This window comes from Lutra lutra, chromosome 13 (assembly GCF_902655055.1).
Source record: "Lutra lutra chromosome 13, mLutLut1.2, whole genome shotgun sequence".
Lineage (NCBI taxonomy): Eukaryota > Metazoa > Chordata > Mammalia > Carnivora > Mustelidae > Lutra > Lutra lutra.
Genome location: NC_062290.1, coordinates 61978302 through 61997202, shown reverse-complemented (window position 1 = coordinate 61997202; position 18901 = coordinate 61978302). Strand labels below are relative to the sequence as shown.

Genomic DNA, 18901 nt, shown 5'->3' with positions numbered 1-18901 from the left:
TTAGGAGATAACTTCTTTACACCTTCTTCAGTCTTCCTGATCCAAATACATACCTGAGGAGGGAGTCATGGGCCTTCTGTTCTGTAGGACAAGATTCAAGGTCAAAACCTACCCTTTTCCTCCATATTTTCTTTGTTTTGTTGGCTCTACATCCCCCCCTCTTTGGCTTTGGATATCCACTCAAAAAGCTACCTGGGAAGTGGCATGACCTGGAACTCTACATCTTTACTCACTCCACCTCAACCTCACCCCCAACAGGAGAGACAGGTAGGTAACAGAGAAGATTAACTCCCTATTCCATGGAGTTTAAACCACCTCCTTTGGCACTCATCAGAAGATTCTGGTATCTAATATGCCTTAAACTTTTTATCCCCATAAGTTCATTATATTTAGTTTCATTTCTGCCTCACTTGGGACTGCAGTGAAATACTTCTCTCACACCCCTCTGGGACTTTTTGTTTATAGTAGACATATTAGGTTTGATATATGAGAGGCCCAAGGATTTCAAACATCGATTTCTTCAGGAGCCCCATTTGTTCATACAAATGTCTTTATCCTACACACCTAGAAACTTTCTTCTTCTTAATTCCAGAAGTCTTTACTTCTTCCTTTCTAATTTTACGTGTAAACTTAAATTCCTGAAGCCCAAATCCTTTGAGTCTATGGAAGGCTCATCTGCTAACTCTGCAGCATGAGGCACTGAGGTAAACTTACTGTCTCTCATGGAATCAGAATTTTCTCTGGGATTCTATAATAGAATCAGTATTGTCCAATTAAAAGGTTTTCTGAAACAGTTGTATTGGTCTCATCCACTGGGTAGTTTCCACTGGGTAGTGGTTCTTTGTGTTGAAGCTTTAAGTTCTTCCTTTTTTTTTTTTTTAAAAAGATTTCATTTATTTATTGTTTGTGAGAGTGAGAAAGAGAGATAATGCAAGAGAGCATAAGCAATGGATAGGGAGAAGCAGGCTTCCCACTGAGCAGGGAGCATGACGTTGGGCTCGATCCCAGGACCCTGGGATCATGACCTAAGCCAAAGGCAAGTGCTTAACCTACTAAGCCAACCTGATGCTCCAAAGCTTTAAGTCCTAAATTTCATTTTTATGGTCACCATCCAATACAAACCCAAGAAAGAACTGTAAAATCACATTTACCTGGAGGTCTGCTTCTGAGCAATCCAAGCATTAGCAAGGTTTTGAACTCAAAAAGAAACCAATTTAAAAACTCAACTTCAGCAGTGAATAAAGACCCCTGAGTACCTTGCAACAGTGAAAACATCAAAGAGTTACTGACCAGAAGCTAATACTCTACGATCAGCCAGTTCACAGAAAGAAAGAATGACTGGTTGATGACCTCCTTAAGAGCTCAGTATTTTTGTGCTAAAGCTGAGGAGTGCTAGAAAAGTCAGACAATTGAGAAAGAGATGAGAATATGGTGCTCAGTGGCACCACGGGGTCACAGTGAAAACAGACTGATAGGTTGGGAGCTATAGCCCATAAGGGCAGTGGGTGGGGCATATCCTGCATGCAGGAAAATAGAGATGAGCTAACCCACCCATCTAACGTTCCACACTGCCTACATCTGCCGCGGGCTCTGCGGTTTACCAGTACTAGTGGTGCTGAGCCCAAGATATTTAGAAACAGTTACAATTTTTAGTTGCTTCTGTTTAAGAAAGCACCAGTGTTTGTGGCATCTTCCACAGAGATTTGCTCAAAGATAAAGGTAAAAAGTGCCTTGTAGAGGGTAACCCCTGAGTGTTTACAAACCTTCTGCCCAGCAAAAACTCTCTCCACCATCTTGGATGAGTAGTTCTATGGACTGTATACAATTTAAGGCTCACAGTCTCTTTCACCTCTCACTCCTTTCTCCTAGTAAGGACTTTCTGATGACATTGACTGCCAACTATTTATGTTAGGATAGAACTCACGTCATTTTCCTTCAGTGTGTCGGAGGTCAGGCTCTTGCTCCATTTCCTTCAGGAAGACGATGACATCTTCTCCTGGTTAAATGTGTGCAGAGCTTTTGGGGATGATCTTGGCTGGCAGCTGTGGTTCCCCTGTGCCTTCTAGGCTCAGTACGTACTCTAGGCATGCTCTCATTACCTTTGGCAGCGGAGGGGGTGCCCCTTGGATAACAGAAATTCACCTCATCTTGGAGTTTTGATTCCTTTGACTTCAGTCACCCACTGCTCCTTATCTTTTTCAGTTTAACCTTTTGTTCTTTCATTAGCTTTTCCTCTGTCTCCACTGAGCCCAGTTCCTTTGTAGAGCTCACTGGGTATGTCTCTGGTTTCCAGTGGGTTCTAACCTGCTTTAATTTAAGCTTTAATTGAGGGCTGCCCCTCAAGAAAGAGCGGCCCTTTCCCTAAATACCTGCTGCGTGTCTATGCTGCACTGGCAGCTGCTTTTTATAGCTTGTCCCATTTCACACCAGCGACCTTATGCAATGGACAGAGTCACATTTTAGAGCAGAGTGGGGCCCTGGAAGGATGATTTGTATGTTGAAAGTAAGACAGCTAAGAAATGGCAGGGCAAACATGGAACTCCGAAGCCCAAACTCCTCCTATCCTGCTCTGGCGCCCTGTGGGCAGTTGCTCCATTTCAAGTCCCAGTGCAGCAACATGGTCCACATCAACATCTCTGTTCTCATTTCGCCACAGTGCTATTCTTTCTTCTATTGCGATGCTCACGGAAATTAAATTTAAAAACTGTTTCAATGTGTTCACTGAGTTTTTTTAATTGGTGAAAGATTAGAAAAGAAATTAGGTTCTGATTAGATATTATGGCTCTACTTTGAAGTCCTCGGTTTATCTTTTCACTGCTGCTTCTCCTGGCGTTGTGCCTAGATTGTATCCATGCTATTAAGTCTGACGATGCATCCATGCTGTTTGATTTATGTTCACTTCCTTAGAAAATCCAAGTTGGTCAGTTTTAGCCCAGAAATATCCAGGATTTTAAAAAGATCGCTTCATTTCGCATGGCCTGACAGGTAGCTTTATTTTCTTAAACTATTAATTACCACAATTAAAGAAAAATTCCTGAACACCCCAAAATATAAAAATGTATCTTTGTAAGTGGTGGAACTGTTGTCGCCTCCTATGATATTACAGAAATTACTGTATTGATGCAATTCAGAACTTTGAGAATTTTTTAGAGTCCGAGGTAGAGTTACTCAACAATGTAAAGAACAGTGATTTCTAAGGGGTAGGGAAATGTCATTTAACAAAAATGCAGATTAATAGTAAATGACTTTTTGTAAAAGCATGAATAATTAGTACAATGGACAGTTTTTTGTTTTTTTTTTTAAAGATTTATTTATTTACTTATTTGTCAGAGAGCAAGAGCGAGCACAGGCAGACAGAATGTCAGGCAGAGGCAGAGGGAGAAGCAGGTTCCCTGACGAGCAAGGAGCCCGATGTGGGACTCAATCCCAGGACGCTGGGATCATGACCTGAGCCGAAGGCAGCTGCTTAACCAACTGAGCCACCCAGGCGTTCCAATGGACAGTTTTTTCATCACTTGCATTTTATGTTCTAGAATTCATGCTCTCATCACAAAATGTTATATTCATAATTAAGGCCTGGCGTGCCTCCTGAGCAACTCAGAACGTTGCCCCGGCCATCCTGAAGTGGCCCTGTGCTCCTTCTCCAGGTCTCTGAAGTGGGGTGGGAATTCTTCTCAGTTGCGCGCATGTGGTCCTGTGTGGCTCTAAGACAAGCTCCCCAGCTCTCTGTGCAGCAGCAAATAAGGCTTTAAATAAATACACACGTGCTGGCTCATGTGGGAATGGAGAGGTCTCTCTCTCCACCCATAATGCAGAGTGGGGAATGTCGACAAAATCTCAGGTGTCCAACAGTCATTGTCATGAGATTTAGAATTTTATTAGAAAGCAAAGTCTGCCAGAGGCTCTGGATCCTGGGTGACCTCCCAGTGGGGGGTCCCTGCCAAGTTCCCACCAACTGACGTTTCTAGGTAGCCTCTAGCCTCTGCTTGCCTTTTGAGTTTCATCTTGAGCCATTCTCTCCTTATTGAATTTCTTTCAGTTTCCTGAAAAAGCTTTTCATTCCATCTCAGGGCTCTGGCACCAGCTGCCTCCTTTGCCTTTTTTTTTTTTTTTTTTAATTGTTTCACTGTAGCAGTCTCCTCCTCCGGGAAGTTTTTCTTAACTCGTCATACTAAGTTGGGCCATTTCCCTAACACCCTGGACTTCTCCTTCAGTACAGTCACAGGCTTATCATTATTTGCTCAATGTCTATTTTCTCCCTTGGACAGTAAGTGCCATAAGGGCAAGCAAGGACCATGTCTGTCTTGTTTACTGTCATCCTTAGCACCCAGGGCAGTGTCTGGCTCATAGAAGCATTTTATAAATCCTAGCTAAACACAGCAGTTAAGAACATTATTAAAAAGACCAGCATTTTAGAACAGCTAAAAGGTGTCACCATCCTCCTCCTAGGACTGAGTGGGAATTCTCAGACTCCAGTATCCTTGGTCTAGCGACCTACCATCTTGGGCTCTTTGCCTTTCCAGGATAGCTTCCGCACAATTTCCAACTTCCCTCACAAGTTGTCTAGGAACCCTATGCAACAGGCTCATCACTGTGAACATGACTATATTCTCTTTAGATTTCAAAACTCAGTCCACATTTTGTTGTTGGAGAGATTAAGGTTAAGAACAACAGAGTCAAAGCATCCTTCCACCTGCATCAAAAGGTAACCCAACATCCTTGTAAAGTGGTTTATGGCACACAGCTGGTTAGAACCTCCATGAAAGTAAAATTCAGAGGTGCTCTTTGGCCCAGAAGCTCATGTTGCCCATTCTGATATTAGTGGAAACACTACTATTCTGATATTAGTGGCTATCTCTGAGTTTGTCATGTACATACGGTGTATCCATTGTATACAGGTATAAATGGGAGATCTTGCTTTCCTAACTTTATTTTTCAATCTTTTTTATATAGAATGTTTTATATGATTGGGACAGAAAGCATCTTTTAGAAGAAATAGGGAAATGTGCTGCACTTGGGTTTCTTCTTCAGTTTCACAACGAGCTGTGTAGAGAGATACACACTACCAAATCTTCCTTACCCAGAATTTTCTATGTTGCATTTGAGAATGTACACGTCTATCATAGCATCAGCTCTGGGCATGCTATCAGTCAGCATTTCTGCTTTTCAGGAAGGCGAAAAGCAAGAAGTCAGAAGACAGGGAAAACAACTATGGTATAACTGTTTAACACTGTCTAAAAATAACCATGGTGTAATTGTTTAAAACCGTTTACCAGCAGACTGTTAAAAATGTTCAGAGGTTATAAGAAAACAGTTTTGAAAAGATTAATAGACATCAAAAAGACTGGCAGTTTTGGCATCCTAGACACAGTGCTTTAACACTAAGCAAATTCTCATCCTTAATAATTTATAGTGTTTGCATCTAAACAATCCTACTCAAAGTTGAGGGACACAGAATATAGATAAGAAAGGTATATTCTGTGTCTTTTTCACGTTCTACCCTCACTGTCTGAACATTATCATGCAACAAAGATGAATTTGAACAATCAAAAAATAAAAAGTCAGTTGTTTTGGCACCTGAAATTTAGTAAGAAACCTTTTATTGTAGATAAAGTTTTAAACATCAAAGAAATACTCTCTCGCCTACAATCCTAGCAAGAGAAATCTTGGAGTTTTGCAGACAGATAGTTAGCAAAGATGAAAATTTCTCTCCAAAAGCCATAAATTAAGCTACACAGACACTAGTAGTTATCATGGAGTATAAAATAAAGTAGCCAGAAACAATAATGCATTAAGATCTGTGGAGTTAATTTTTAAAAATTTACTCCAAAGACAACTTTTTTATTATCAAACCTTTCTGTGTATACTGACAAAAAGGGGCTCTAAGTTTATTGAAGATATGGTGTACGTTTATGACTATCTATAGATTTAAAAAATAAAAGAGCCCTATGCATTTGGAGAAGGGGCTCCAGGCCTTGCACCTCTAAACTGAGCAGCCCAGTGAAACATCGAAAGTCCCCTCGAGATGAGGGAACACTGAGGGGGCACATCAATGGTGCTAAATCTGCACCCAAGGAGAAAACTCACCCTAGGAAGGAGTAAAAATGGAATGAAATAAATGGCAAACAACAGGAATTCCCATTATAAGAGCAAACCCTATATTCCACATAAATCAGGAGTAACATAGTCCATAAATGTTCTTGCCTCTATAAATTATAGGGCAAAAGCCTATTTCCAGAGTTTGCTATTTCTCCTTGTTTTCCCACTTTTCACTCTGTATTCTGACATGTGACTTGGTCCTAAGGGGTCCTTGGCATCTACGGCGGTGATTGGTTCCTGCAGGTGCACAGTAAATGGTATATAAACAAATGGTCTGGATGAATGAAGGAATGACTCTTGCCTGGAAAGTGACTGGGACTCTATCTAATGGGTGTCAGAAACCTGGAGGAAAAAGTGGTTACAAATACATGTTGTCTTTAGGCCAGGTGCTTAGAAAAAGAGTGGCCTGTGCTTTATCCAACAAGGTTGGGGGCCCAAAATATATATTTGATTAGATAAATGAAAGCCCTCTATCAAACAAAAATCATATACATACTTAATTCTGCAAGCTTAGAAGCCCCAAGTAGCTTGCCATTTTAAAATAGTTATACATCATTGAATATATTCTATGTAAATGACAACATTAAGAAACATAGTAACTTTTGGGATGCCTGGGTGGCTCAGTGGGTTAAAGCCTCTACCTTCGGCTCAGGTCATGATCCCAGAATCCTGGGATCGAGCCCCGCATTGGGCTCTCTGCTCAGCGGGGAGCCTGCTTCCCTTCCTCTCTCTCTGCCTACTTGTGATCTCTGTCAAATAAATAAATAAAATCTTAAAAAAAAAAAAAGAAACATAGTAACTTTAGTTTAAGAATCTAATTGTCTCTATTGCTGGCTGAACTAAGATTTCTAATAAACTATTCTGATCTATCATTTTATTATAATAGACTCTCAAGTAGAAACAGGTATAGAAATTGATGTCAGTTCACTTGTCAATTTTTTTCCTCCAAAGAACTTTATAAACATTTTAAATCACAACTCTGTATTAATTTAATAATTAAAATAAGGTATTCTATAAATAGCCAAAATAATAAGCATGTAAAATTTGAGGCTAATAAAGTTTTATTACCGGTAAGTTTAACTTATGAAAATGGCAAAGTTAGTAATATCTACTGGAAGCAGGTCAATACAAAATGGTATTCATACTGAATGCACTTAAAAGTAATTTAAGACAAAATATATAAAAACAGCAATCACAACACACGTAGCCCTCAATCTTGACATACTTCTATAAATAAGAACTGATATATGTTAATCTTAGAGATAAATATTAATGAAGCAATATTAATAAATCAAGTGCTTCGTGCTCCCAGGGTAAAGGTGATATGACTAATAACTCAAATTCTGAAAGTGGGGCAGGAAGAAGGCATCAGAAGGAAGGAACAGGAAAAACATACCGTGCAAATATGAGGCCAGTGTTCAAATTGTTGTAAAATTCCTTGATTAAGTTCTTCTTTATATAACTCTTTGTAAAAATGTGGAAGCTTAGATATCCAAATGCCATTGTTATGCTTGTTTAGTATTTCCTTTATGCGGTTCTGAACCTCATCCATTTTATAAGTGTAAGAGGCAGGAGGCGTGACATTTGGTTTTTCAACAGTCTGATTTAAATTATCTTTAAATTAAAAAAATGACAGAATTAACCAGAAGGCTTAACATTTTAGATTATCCACATTATCTAGTATTTGTGTCATTAGGCTTTGTTACACTTCAGGTTTATGGGGGTCAAGGGACTTAGAAGCAAGCGGGATTTAGGCCAAGCAGGACTATAACAGCTTCATTCTAAATTTTAACCGTGAAACAACCAGCAGGCTCAACAGTCACCCACAGATGGAACCTGCTTCCTTTATGTTACCAGGGTGATTCCTAATTTAATTTAAACATCAGAATGATCTTGCTTTGTAAAAAATAATGAACTTTATTATTTAACCAATCATTTCCGAAGTGCAACTAAGAAAGGTTAAACTTAAGACAATACTGGATTATATGCAATACTCAATTTAAAGCTATATTCCACAAAGCATTAGGATAATGCCTTAATCATAAGGTCAAAGAACATTTTATAGAAAATAAAAAATTGTCTAGGTTTTCTGCTATTAATGAGAAAAATAATTTAGCAATATACAGAAGTTCAAAAATTGATCCACCTACAATAATCATCCTAGCCTCAGCTTATAAACTAAATAAAAGCTCTAGTGTTCACAGATAAGTATTACTAATTTGTTTTTATTTCATCAATCCAAATCATTTATCTTTTATAAGTGATTTTTAGATAAAGTTTTGGCTCTCTTTACTCACACTTATTTTTTATTTAAAACTTAGAATGCCTGAGAAAACATCCTAAGACAATAAAGAAATTTGAATGTCTATAGCTGACAGTTCCGGTATTTTAAGAACAATGAAATTCATTCCAAACCTCTTCACTGGGACAAGATTAGAGTGTATTAAAGATTACCATCTACAAGCAAAATATATTTGTACTTTAATATATTTGTACTTTTTTTCCTACTGGGATTCAGCAAATTTTATTCTATTTTAAACTGGCAGGTAGAGAGATACACAGACTGATTTGGGAACACTGGCCTCTGAGGATGCCAGAAAGCCAAAGGCGAAACTGTTCTTTGAGGATGGCTAGATGCTGACTTTGCCTTATCCAACACAAGGCACAAGACTTAGTTTGGCTCAGCAAACAAGTAAGTCCATCTAAAGGTATCACTAATTTATTTAGGTTTGCCCCAAATAATGATACAAAAGGACCAGGAATAAGGAAAAGATGAGCTTCTGAGAACCAGACCTCCTTTAAAGGGAGAATGTCAGAACTGATGCACAGTTGGGAGTCTCTGCAAATGCACGTGTTCTGGGGGGCCACTGGGAGTCCCCTAAGCTTGTGTGCCTTTTGTTACACAAATCAAGGAAGCAATCTGTTTTACAGGTAGGAGAGACTGTGTATAAGGGTGTACACATCCGCTGCCAGGTGAACTGCAGTCGTTCTGAAACAAGTCCTCATGGTTCTGTAGAAAAAAAGCTTATTCTAATTGAAAAAGATTTACAGTCTCTAAAGGGTATACAACTTTACTGAGTTGCCATGTTTCAGAAAATGCATGTGTAACAGTAATTGATATAAACAAAAATCATATTCAATTAGTCTCCATAAGAAATACTGGAGATGTGTTCTTATGGGAAAAATTAATTTGACTCAGTAAGAATCACACTTAAAGCAGCAAATCATTTCAAATCACACTTAAATTTCAGGCAACATAAGTACTGATTGCGAAACGCTGTGTCTCTCAGGTGGATCTTTTAGCAGGGAATTTATACTTCGGTTGGAAACGACAAGATAATGAGTGTGTGCATTTTTAATCTTCAGAATCTTTGACTTAACTGTTTTCATAATAGTCCTTTTGGATCTTATAACCCAAGGAATCATTTATATTCATACTTAGATGCTTAGTGGTCATTGTACACAGTTTACAGTTCCAGGCTTTTCAATGGTGGAGTATCTGAAACCATTTTAGGAGTTGAAGTCCCATATTTGTGTACTTTAAAAGTCACCCCCAATGAGTGAGAGGGTGGCAAGGGACACAAGTACCTCGGCAGGTGACAGGCGGAAGTGAAACAGGAGTGGTCTGATGTGAGGAAGGCCTTACCTCAGAATGAGGATATCCCTGGAGGTATTGTTTGTTCTTTAGATGACTTCATGTCATAACGTAAAGAAATGAGGAAAGAAGGGAGGAGAGACATATTCCAAGTAGGATAAGGTGAGAGCAAATGTGAAATACCACCACCAGACACTTTTCTCAGGGGCTCTGAGGTTTCAGAAACCAAAAGGTATCATGAAGATAATGGTTAGCACACATACCACTCATTTCCTTAGCACATGTTCTTGAGAGATGCATCTGAAAAGGTGGTGGAAGGGATGCCTTTGGGCTAAACCTAAGGTGTTATAAAAAAAGAAGAAAAAGGAAGTTAAAATTCTAATAGTGAAGCCTATGTCAAGTTTTAAACACCACTTTTCATTTAAAGTCTCTGCAGCCCTGAACAGCAAAACAAGTCAGAATATTTCAAAATGAGCAAAAATGAAAATGATACCTGGTATTATTAGCTTTTATGTTTCATATTCACCCAGAGAAAAATGTGTTAAAAGCTAAATTTATTTTTTTAATTTTAATGTAGTCATGTTTATTAGTCTTTTTATTATGGTTTTCACTTTTGTTCTATTATGTTCAATTAGCCAACATATAAACACATCATTAGTTTTTGATGCAGTGTTCAACAATTCATTAGTTGCATTAACACCCAGTGCTCATCACCACATGTGCCCTCCTTAATCCAGGGTGATGGGTATTAAAAGCTAAATTTAAACTAGAACTTTATAGGTTTTATTTATTTATTCATGAGAGACAGAGAGAGAGAGAGGGAGAAGCAGGCTTCCCACCAAGAAGGAGCCTGATGCAGGACTCGATCCCAGGACTCTAGGATCATGACCCAAGCGGAAGGCAGACGCTTAACCATCTGAGCCACCTGCGTGCCCTAAACTGGAACTTTAAAAGAACTTGGAAGTTAGATTTCCAATTAATCACCTTTAAGGGACTAGACATATAAAGTTAAAAAAAAAATCATGCAGAGCTTAAGTAGTTGAACATAAAGAATATTTTAGAATATAACTAAAAACTGAAGGACTTCTATCACCAGGAATTGAAATGAGTTATAAAATTACATTTATAATCTTTGAACAGAACTAAAATGATACGGAGCATAGAAACACCCAATTTACATTGTATCTGAGCATATGAAAAAAAGTGGCATTCCAAACCACAGAGGGGATTGCTCAAATAACAAGGAGAAAAGAAGAAACATAGATTCCCCATATCTCACACCTTACTCAAATAATAATTTTTATATAAATTATATTGGATATATGTAGGAAGATTCCTCCAAATAGGACAAAGACACCACACACACACACACACACACACACACACACACACCATTTGTGTTCATATCAGTCTCCCTCACTAGACTCCAAGTATCTTAATGATCTGTTCCCAGTGCCAGTTTTGCTGTCATTTTATAGATTCAATTCAAATTCAAAATGGATCTTGAAATTTAGGCACACAACTAGAGGAGCAATGGTACCTCAGTCACATATTAGACCCAACTAGTGCTTTGGAGAAACTGGTTTAAATGATGTATTTCCCAGACCTTATCAAAATTATAATAACTAGCCATAACTAGCATTAAACATATACCATTATGAAAAATTTTACCTAACTTATTAAAAATAACAAATTCCTTCTAAATATTCTAATATGGGGGACAGTGCTGGGATTTGTGAACGCTGAATTAAAAGGATATGATACAACAAAATTTATTTTATAAAGAGACAAAAAGAATGAAAGAATGTGATACTGATTCATCTATGTGAGGAGTTGGTAAACTTTTTCTGTAAAGGGTCCACTAGTATACATTTCAGATTTTGCAGGCTATACTATCTCTGCACAACTACTCAGCTCTGTGGTTGTGCAAAAGCAACCACAGACAATATATAAACAAAGGGATATGGCTTTGTTTCAGTAAAATTTTATTTACAAAAAAACAGGCAATGGGCCAGATTTGGCCCATAGGTCATGGTTTGCTGACCTGAATTACCTTATAAAGCCATAAGACTTAGAGCCAGAAAGGAACTTTGAGATCACCTAGTTTAACATTTTCATTAAATGAATGAGGAAACCACAGCCCAAAAGATGAAGTAATTTACTTATTCACCTGGCTAATAAATGGTAGCACCCAAACTAAGACTTTAAGCTTGTCCTTATTCTGTCCAATATTCTGATGCATGGATGTATGATGCTACTGTATAATTATACTATATATATATATATACACACACACACACACACACACTGTATGTATATATATATATATATATATATATACTATATATATAAATATGACTATTAGAGCACAATGGAATGTGTAAACCAATATGATTTTATTAAAAATTTACAAAAGTAATTATAAGAAATATTTTCAGAAAAAAATGTAAGTTATGCTGAAATAGCATCTTAGAATAACTTGTGAGAGCTTTTCTGTTTTTTCCTGTGAGAGCTTTCAACATGAATTTTATAAGGAGAGATTACCAAAAATGCAGAGAAAATATAAAATGAAGATATTCAGACAATGACATTTAGATAGCAGGAAAAGTGGCTTTGTAGTAATGATACATTTCCCTCCTACATGTGAACTTACATTAGATAAACCAGAAAGTATTTCCTTCTTGACCTAAACATACATTTTTAACATTAATTATCCTGTGTTCTCCAAACTTCTCCTTTTAGCCAGATAAAGCCCCAAATACCTGTTGTTTGTAGGTATGGTCACATGCCTCTGCACTGGAACGTCTTTGAATACATCGCTTCCGATAGTTGTGTGTAATGTGTAAGGTGGCATTTCAGCATCAGACTTAATTCCAAGAGAGTTTCCTTTGTCTCTTAACAGTGTTGGATTAGGTTTTTTGCTGATAGAAAAATCTGAAGAAATTCCTGGTTGTCTGAGGGTTGCTTTTGGTTTCCCTATGAAGTTAGGCATACATAATAAAATCAATTAGCTTTCCCAGAACCTAGTTTCACTATCCCACTCCCCTGTCCAGATGTTTTCTGTGGGTCTCTATTCTTAGAACAGTGTGTAAGAACACAAGGAAGTTGTCACTACAGGGTTTGTCAGTAGGGGAAGAACAGATTGGTATTTAGGTGATGAGATTCTTTAAAATGTGGCTTCATCTGCTAAACTAGTCAGTTACCATCCCTCTACTCACCAATCAACCCTTCAAAGACAGCCACTTTATGCTGCTACAAATGCAGCATACTCAGTCTCCCTGTCTCTTCTTCATCTATTTAAATTCTTCCCATCGCCCAAGGTCTGTGTCAAGTCCCCCTTCGCCATGAAGTCCTCCACTGCCATTCTTACCACAATTGCCCCCTCATTGAAAATGCTCACTGTGGCATTTAAGCATCTACTCTTTTATATTATCTTTGAGCTACATCTTGAGAATTTAGTTTTAGAATGATTATAAGCTCTTTGAGATAAGTGTCCAGTAAACACTGGCTGAGTTTCCTACAACACCTTTGTGTATTATATAACTCACGATTTTTTCCTGAAAATAGAGGATTTTAGTATAAAAGTATAAAGACATGATTTTTGTATAAAGACGTGATTTGCTAAATAAGTCATTGAATCCTAGGTTCTTGGTTTATCCAGCATTCTAGATTAGGCTATCCCCCAAGTAACTTAAAAGAATAAAGCGATACTTTGCCATAATAAAGCTTAATTAAAATCTACTCTTGAGTTAGTTCACGCTGTGTGGTAACTTAGTAGGTCATGCTCATCATCTGGTGATGGAAGTCAAGTTCAAATGGAAATATCAGCTTTAGGATTTCCCCCTTGACATGTGAATGTTAACAAATATAGGTGTTTATCATGAATACAAGCAATGCTTCCATAATTCCCTATGATAATGTATTCACAGACAGGCTTAAAATTTCAGCATATGAAAAGAACGTACCTTCTAGAAAAAATGGCATGGTTTTCTTTACTCTCATCTGACAGTTAACTTGCCGCCCAGTTTTCCTTTTAGAACTCCTCTGACGGGCCACAAGCTGAGCAATTCTCGCAGTTTCTGTGCAGGCCATGGCATAGCAGGTAATCTGTTCATGAGCAGCAAGGGGAAAGGAGAAATATTTCTCAGATTCACTGGTGCCTAGAGGCTCATTTTTGAAAGTGGATTTTTGTGAGGTTACACATCCCAAATCAGACTATATGCAAATGTTTAAGTCTCTCTCCTTGATACAGTGAGAGCAAAATTACATATTCTACAAGAGAAACCAAAAATAGTCCAGCATATTGAATAATCCCTCCTCAAATTGAAAATTGTACTTATTCCTTAAATAGCTACTCATTAAGCATCTACAATGTGCTAGGTACTATGGGATTAACAAATGAACCAGAAGAAACCTGTGTCACACATAGTATCTCATATAATCCTTGAGATATATTTTATTCCCACTTATATATGGATAAGGGAGGCTCAGGAAAGTTAAGCAAACTTCCTGCCACACAGCTAGGCTATCTCTCTGAATCCAAAGTATGGACTCATAACTGCTACTTGTATTACCTCTCAAAGATCACCCAACCCTAATCTTGTCACTGAAGTGGATTAACCAGGTGACTTGGGATAAATCAGTTTCCCTCCCACATCTTAGTATTCTCAGCTGTAAAGCGGGAGTGGGCTTAGAGCTAGGGTTTTCAAACTGCTCGATGGCAGCTCCAGGGCCTCACAATGGCAGAGGGGTGGTGAGGGCAAGGCAGGCCAAGCAGAGGCCCTGGACCCTGTGGCACCTGCTTAAAACATGACAGCTCAGCTTTTAACTTTTGAAAAAACTGGTGTGACATACAGGAGATTTTTTTTTTTTTTTTCCAAGTATGTAGGTCTCTAAAGCCCCACCTAGTGTTAAAAAGCCTCTGATTCTAAGTTGAGAGCAGAACAGGAAAGCAATGAGGCTTTATATAAGCCAAGATACACTCCTATTCTTTGGCCCAGTATTTCTATTACTGAAAATATATTACAAGAAATGACTGAAGAAAAATGTACATACCCAAATATGTGCAATAGGGGTTATTTTAATAATCAAAACTTGGAACCATTAAAAATGTTCATAATAGGAGAGCAGGGTTCAGTGAATTATAGCATAGTAGCCATATGAGGCATTATTAACTTATTAACTCATGCAGACATTTAATCATTCACACATTCAAACATATATTTACTAAGCAGCAACTATTAGAGGTGAAAAAAAAACAATCATTCATCCTCAAGAAACAAAGGAAAAAGACACAAAGAGACTAAATAAAAAACATTGTGTCAAGAGCTATCTTGGGTGTATTACAAAGTGCCAAGTAGACAGAGGGGAGGGCTTAGCACTGTCTGGCAGAATCAGGGATGTTGAAACAAGTTTTATTATTAATATAATAGTTAACTAATTTATACATGCTCCTTATAAAAATTACTACAGGTCAGGTGAACCTTCCCTTTGATCACTCTCTCAATCCTGGTCACCTTTTCCCTCCTCCACTGCCTTCCCTATGCCACCAAACAGAACAACTATTATAAGTTTTGGGGAGAAATAGCCCAGATTTGTGTATCTATCTACACATGCAGAAGTGTACTCAGAAGAATGTGCTGTTTGGGGAGGTGGGTGATTTTTGTCTTTTGGACAATGGTTGTCTATATCTTTCACACTGTGTATTGGGCAGATACCAAGAGGTGAAACTGCTGAGTCACAGGGTATGTGCAATAAAACATTTAATTACTACTCCAAATTGTTATGTTATACATAAAATGTTCTTCTGGAGAAACTAAAAAAACTAAATCATATGATCGTAACGGTGTGAAGGACAGAAGAGCCTAGAGAACAAAGGGATTCAAGACAAGGAGAATGGTGGGACTAGCCCTGTAATAATCAAAGTGCTGAATGCTCTGCTAGGGATTGAACTAGTGTCCAGATAATAGGAACAGATAGGAAGGAGGTCAAACCATGAAAATTTAAAAGTATCTATTAGCTTTGGTAACCAGGAGGTCATTACCACCTGGGCTAAAACAGTTGTAGCAAGTTTGTAATGCTTGTAGTGTGAGACCTGGCAGGTCTCCAGTAGACTTATTTTGCTTGAATGCTGAAGACTGGGTAAACTTTAACTTTAAAATGTTTGATTTAACATGATTAGGGTCTACTTTTACAATGAAAAGAATTTGAGGGATCAAGTAAAAGACCTAAGAAGTCTAGACTGTGCTTTGGATGCTGTTCTAACACTACCAACTTCAAACCACTTAGCTAGTACTTTTCCACTTTGACTTCTAGTCTAGTTAGGAGATCAGAAGTGCCAGGTAGGTAATCAAGATTGGTTTGACTCTTGTGACATGCACAATTACCTTCTTACCTCTCCAGATCTACTAGTCTCTATCCTCACAACTGCTGGCACACTTCTCAGATAGGCTTCTAGTGTAGGGTAACCTAACTGCTTAAAGGGGATCCAGTCTCCAGTCAAGGATCTGTACTCTCCTTGGAGCCGGGGTAATGCTATTCCGTTCTTATGAGACTGTAGGACAGCTCGTAGCATTTTTGAAACCAGATCTGCTTCCAGCATCTTCACCTATAAGAACACAATAGAAGGTTACTATAATAGGATTCAATAGTCTGTGGATTCAAATAGATTTTCAGAGTGTACACGTGTTAGATTATCCCACCAACTATTACTGACTACTTTCTGTGCTATTACAGTAGAGAAATAACTGCTATGGTGGAGAAAAGCACAGAATATTATGAGAACACAGGGAAGTCAGAAGGGCAAAAAGACTAGTCTACAGAGGGAAGACATCCGGGAATTTTTCCCAGATAAGGAGAGGCCTGAATTGAATTCTGAAGGACATGAAGGAATTAGCCAGGCAAGGAGGAAAAGGATGTGTGGGGTCAGGATGGGGAGAGGTATCAGCCTCTAAAGGGAACAGGAAGTTCAAAGGGCACAGAGGTCAGAGAGAAGTACATGGTTGATTCTGAGGAATTCCAGGCAGTTACGTGGCTGAACATGATTGAACAAAGACTCTAAAATTATAAGCTGAGGACTGAAAGATGGGGGTAGGAGAGGTAGAAAGAGGCAGACCCAGATGAGACTCCTATATTATGTTAATATGTGCATTTCAGCAAACATAATGTGGAGACTAAGTTTTCTAAAGTTCTGCACTTTAGAAAAGGTAACTACTCAGTAGTGGAGAAGATAAATGCAAAGAAGAAAAACTAATGAGCTGTAAAGATACTTGGAAATGTGGAGGACTTGCAAACAGAGCCCTGCGAATAAACAAAAAATCAATTTGAGAGGTAATTGGGAGGTAGAAGCAACAGAAATCGATTAACTGGTTTGGACAATGAGGGAAGTTCCCAAGTTTCTAGCTTAGAAACATGGTGGGTAGTAATGACCCACACTGGATGAGGTAGAACAGGTTTGTAAGAAAGGAAGAACATGAATTCCTTTGGGACATATGGAGACTGGGATCCTTGTAGGTCAGCCACACAGATATATTCACTAGGAATTCAGGTTAGAGATCTGAAGTGGGTTTAGAGTTGTTGCCCTTCAAAATATATGTGGTATTTGGTATCCAGGGAGTAAAAATTAAGGTTAAGGATGGACCTCTACAGAAGGCTGTCATTAAAGCATGGGCAATGAAAGAAGAACCTATAAAAGGCTGAGAAAAAGTGACCAGAGAGATATAAGTAGAAAAGGCAGAGCTGATGTCATATAAACAAAAAGAGGAAAGAATTAGAAAGTGTCATACCTAGCAAAGAGGTCAAGCAAGAGAAAAAAAGAATTTTGGCACCTAGGAAATCTGTGGGGACCCTGGCTAAGGATTTTCATTGGTCATTAATTGGCATTTTTCAAGATTAACCACTCATATTCTCTTTGGACTAATAGTAAATGGAATGGTAATACAACAACAGAATGACATTCAGGAAGCCAAGAAAAGTGGACTTAACAAGGCAAGCCGTGGACAACTTGTTAAAAAATTCTTCCTTCAACAGTGCTACCCAACAGAACTTTCTATGCTGACGGAAATATTTTGTATCTGTGCTGTCCAATACATATGGTGACTGAGCACTTGAAGTGTGGCCAGCACGGCTGAGGAAATGAATTTTTAATTTAACTGGAATTAAATGTGTCTAGTAGATACTATATTAGACAGTACAGAATTCTTGACAGTCTTATTCTTTCTCTGGTTTAGATAACAAAAAGGAGGAATAGCATACATGCTAGCAATTCCCTCATTTGTCCATTTTGAAAAGGAGATAAGATAGCAGCTTATTTGTGAGTGCTCTTAATGACAAATATGATACTCAAGTGACAGCAAGGTTTACGTGGCAAATAACCTAAATACTCATTATATACTTCCCTTTGCTAAACATTAGCTCTCTTCAAACTGTCACCACCAGCACCAACATTTAGTTAATACTATGTGTATATACACAATGTGTAGTATGCTACTATTTGAAAGGGGAATGTGATAAAGACATATATTATAAACCTTATGGCAACAACTAAAAATTTTTTAAAGAAGCATAATTAATAAGCCAGTAGTAAAGATAAAACAGAATAAAAAATTCAATAAAAAAACAATGAGATATACACCTGAGATTATATAACACCATATGTTAAGTTCATTGGATTTTTTTTAAAAAAAGCAATTGAAAGTAAAAAAAAAAAAATTAGGCAAAAAAGTGGGGGGTGGGGGTGGAGTCAGAAACAACAACTGCCACAAAGAACAGGTAGCACGAATAGAAAACATCTGGCAAAATGGTAGATTTAAAGCTGGCCACAGCAAAAATTACGTCAAATGTAAACATTGAAAATATCTCAATAAAAATTTAGGATTGATGGAGTGGATATAAAAGACTTACCAATACACTATATATGAGAAATTATTTTAAATAGATAAACAACATAGGTTCAAAGTAAAAAGATAAAAAAAAATGCCATCTTAATTAATACCAAAACAAGGAATATCACTTGGGATAAGGACAGACATTACATAATTAAGGAGTTAATTCATCAGGAAGCTATTACAATCCTAAACATGAGTGCACCAAATATCAGTGCTTCAAAACACACAAAGCAGAAACCAATGGAGGTGTAAGAATATCTTCACAATTATTTGGAAAATACAAAACTTCTTTCTCAGTAATGTAGAACCAGTAAACAAAAAC

At 37.8% G+C, this 18901-nt stretch overlaps 1 protein-coding gene across 4 annotated transcripts in view; it reads right to left on the bottom strand.

Moving 5' to 3' along the window:
- Positions 1-18901, bottom strand: part of TDRD7 (tudor domain containing 7) — a 68919-nt gene that overhangs the window by 37347 nt on the left and 12671 nt on the right. For 2 of the 4 annotated variants that reach the window (XM_047700460.1, XM_047700459.1), the window contains exons 2-6: positions 16089-16301; positions 13660-13801; positions 12457-12670; positions 9958-10031; positions 7496-7713 (exon numbers count right to left, since the gene is read on the bottom strand). In XM_047700460.1, the coding sequence (XP_047556416.1) occupies positions 7496-7713; positions 9958-10031; positions 12457-12670; positions 13660-13801; positions 16089-16295 (855 nt within the window). In that variant the 5' untranslated portion in view covers positions 16296-16301. Of the gene's footprint in view, positions 1-622; positions 644-7495; positions 7714-9957; positions 10032-12456; positions 12671-13659; positions 13802-16088; positions 16302-18901 lie in introns of those variants that run through there. The other 2 variants (XM_047700461.1, XM_047700462.1) reach the window with 2 other exon arrangements.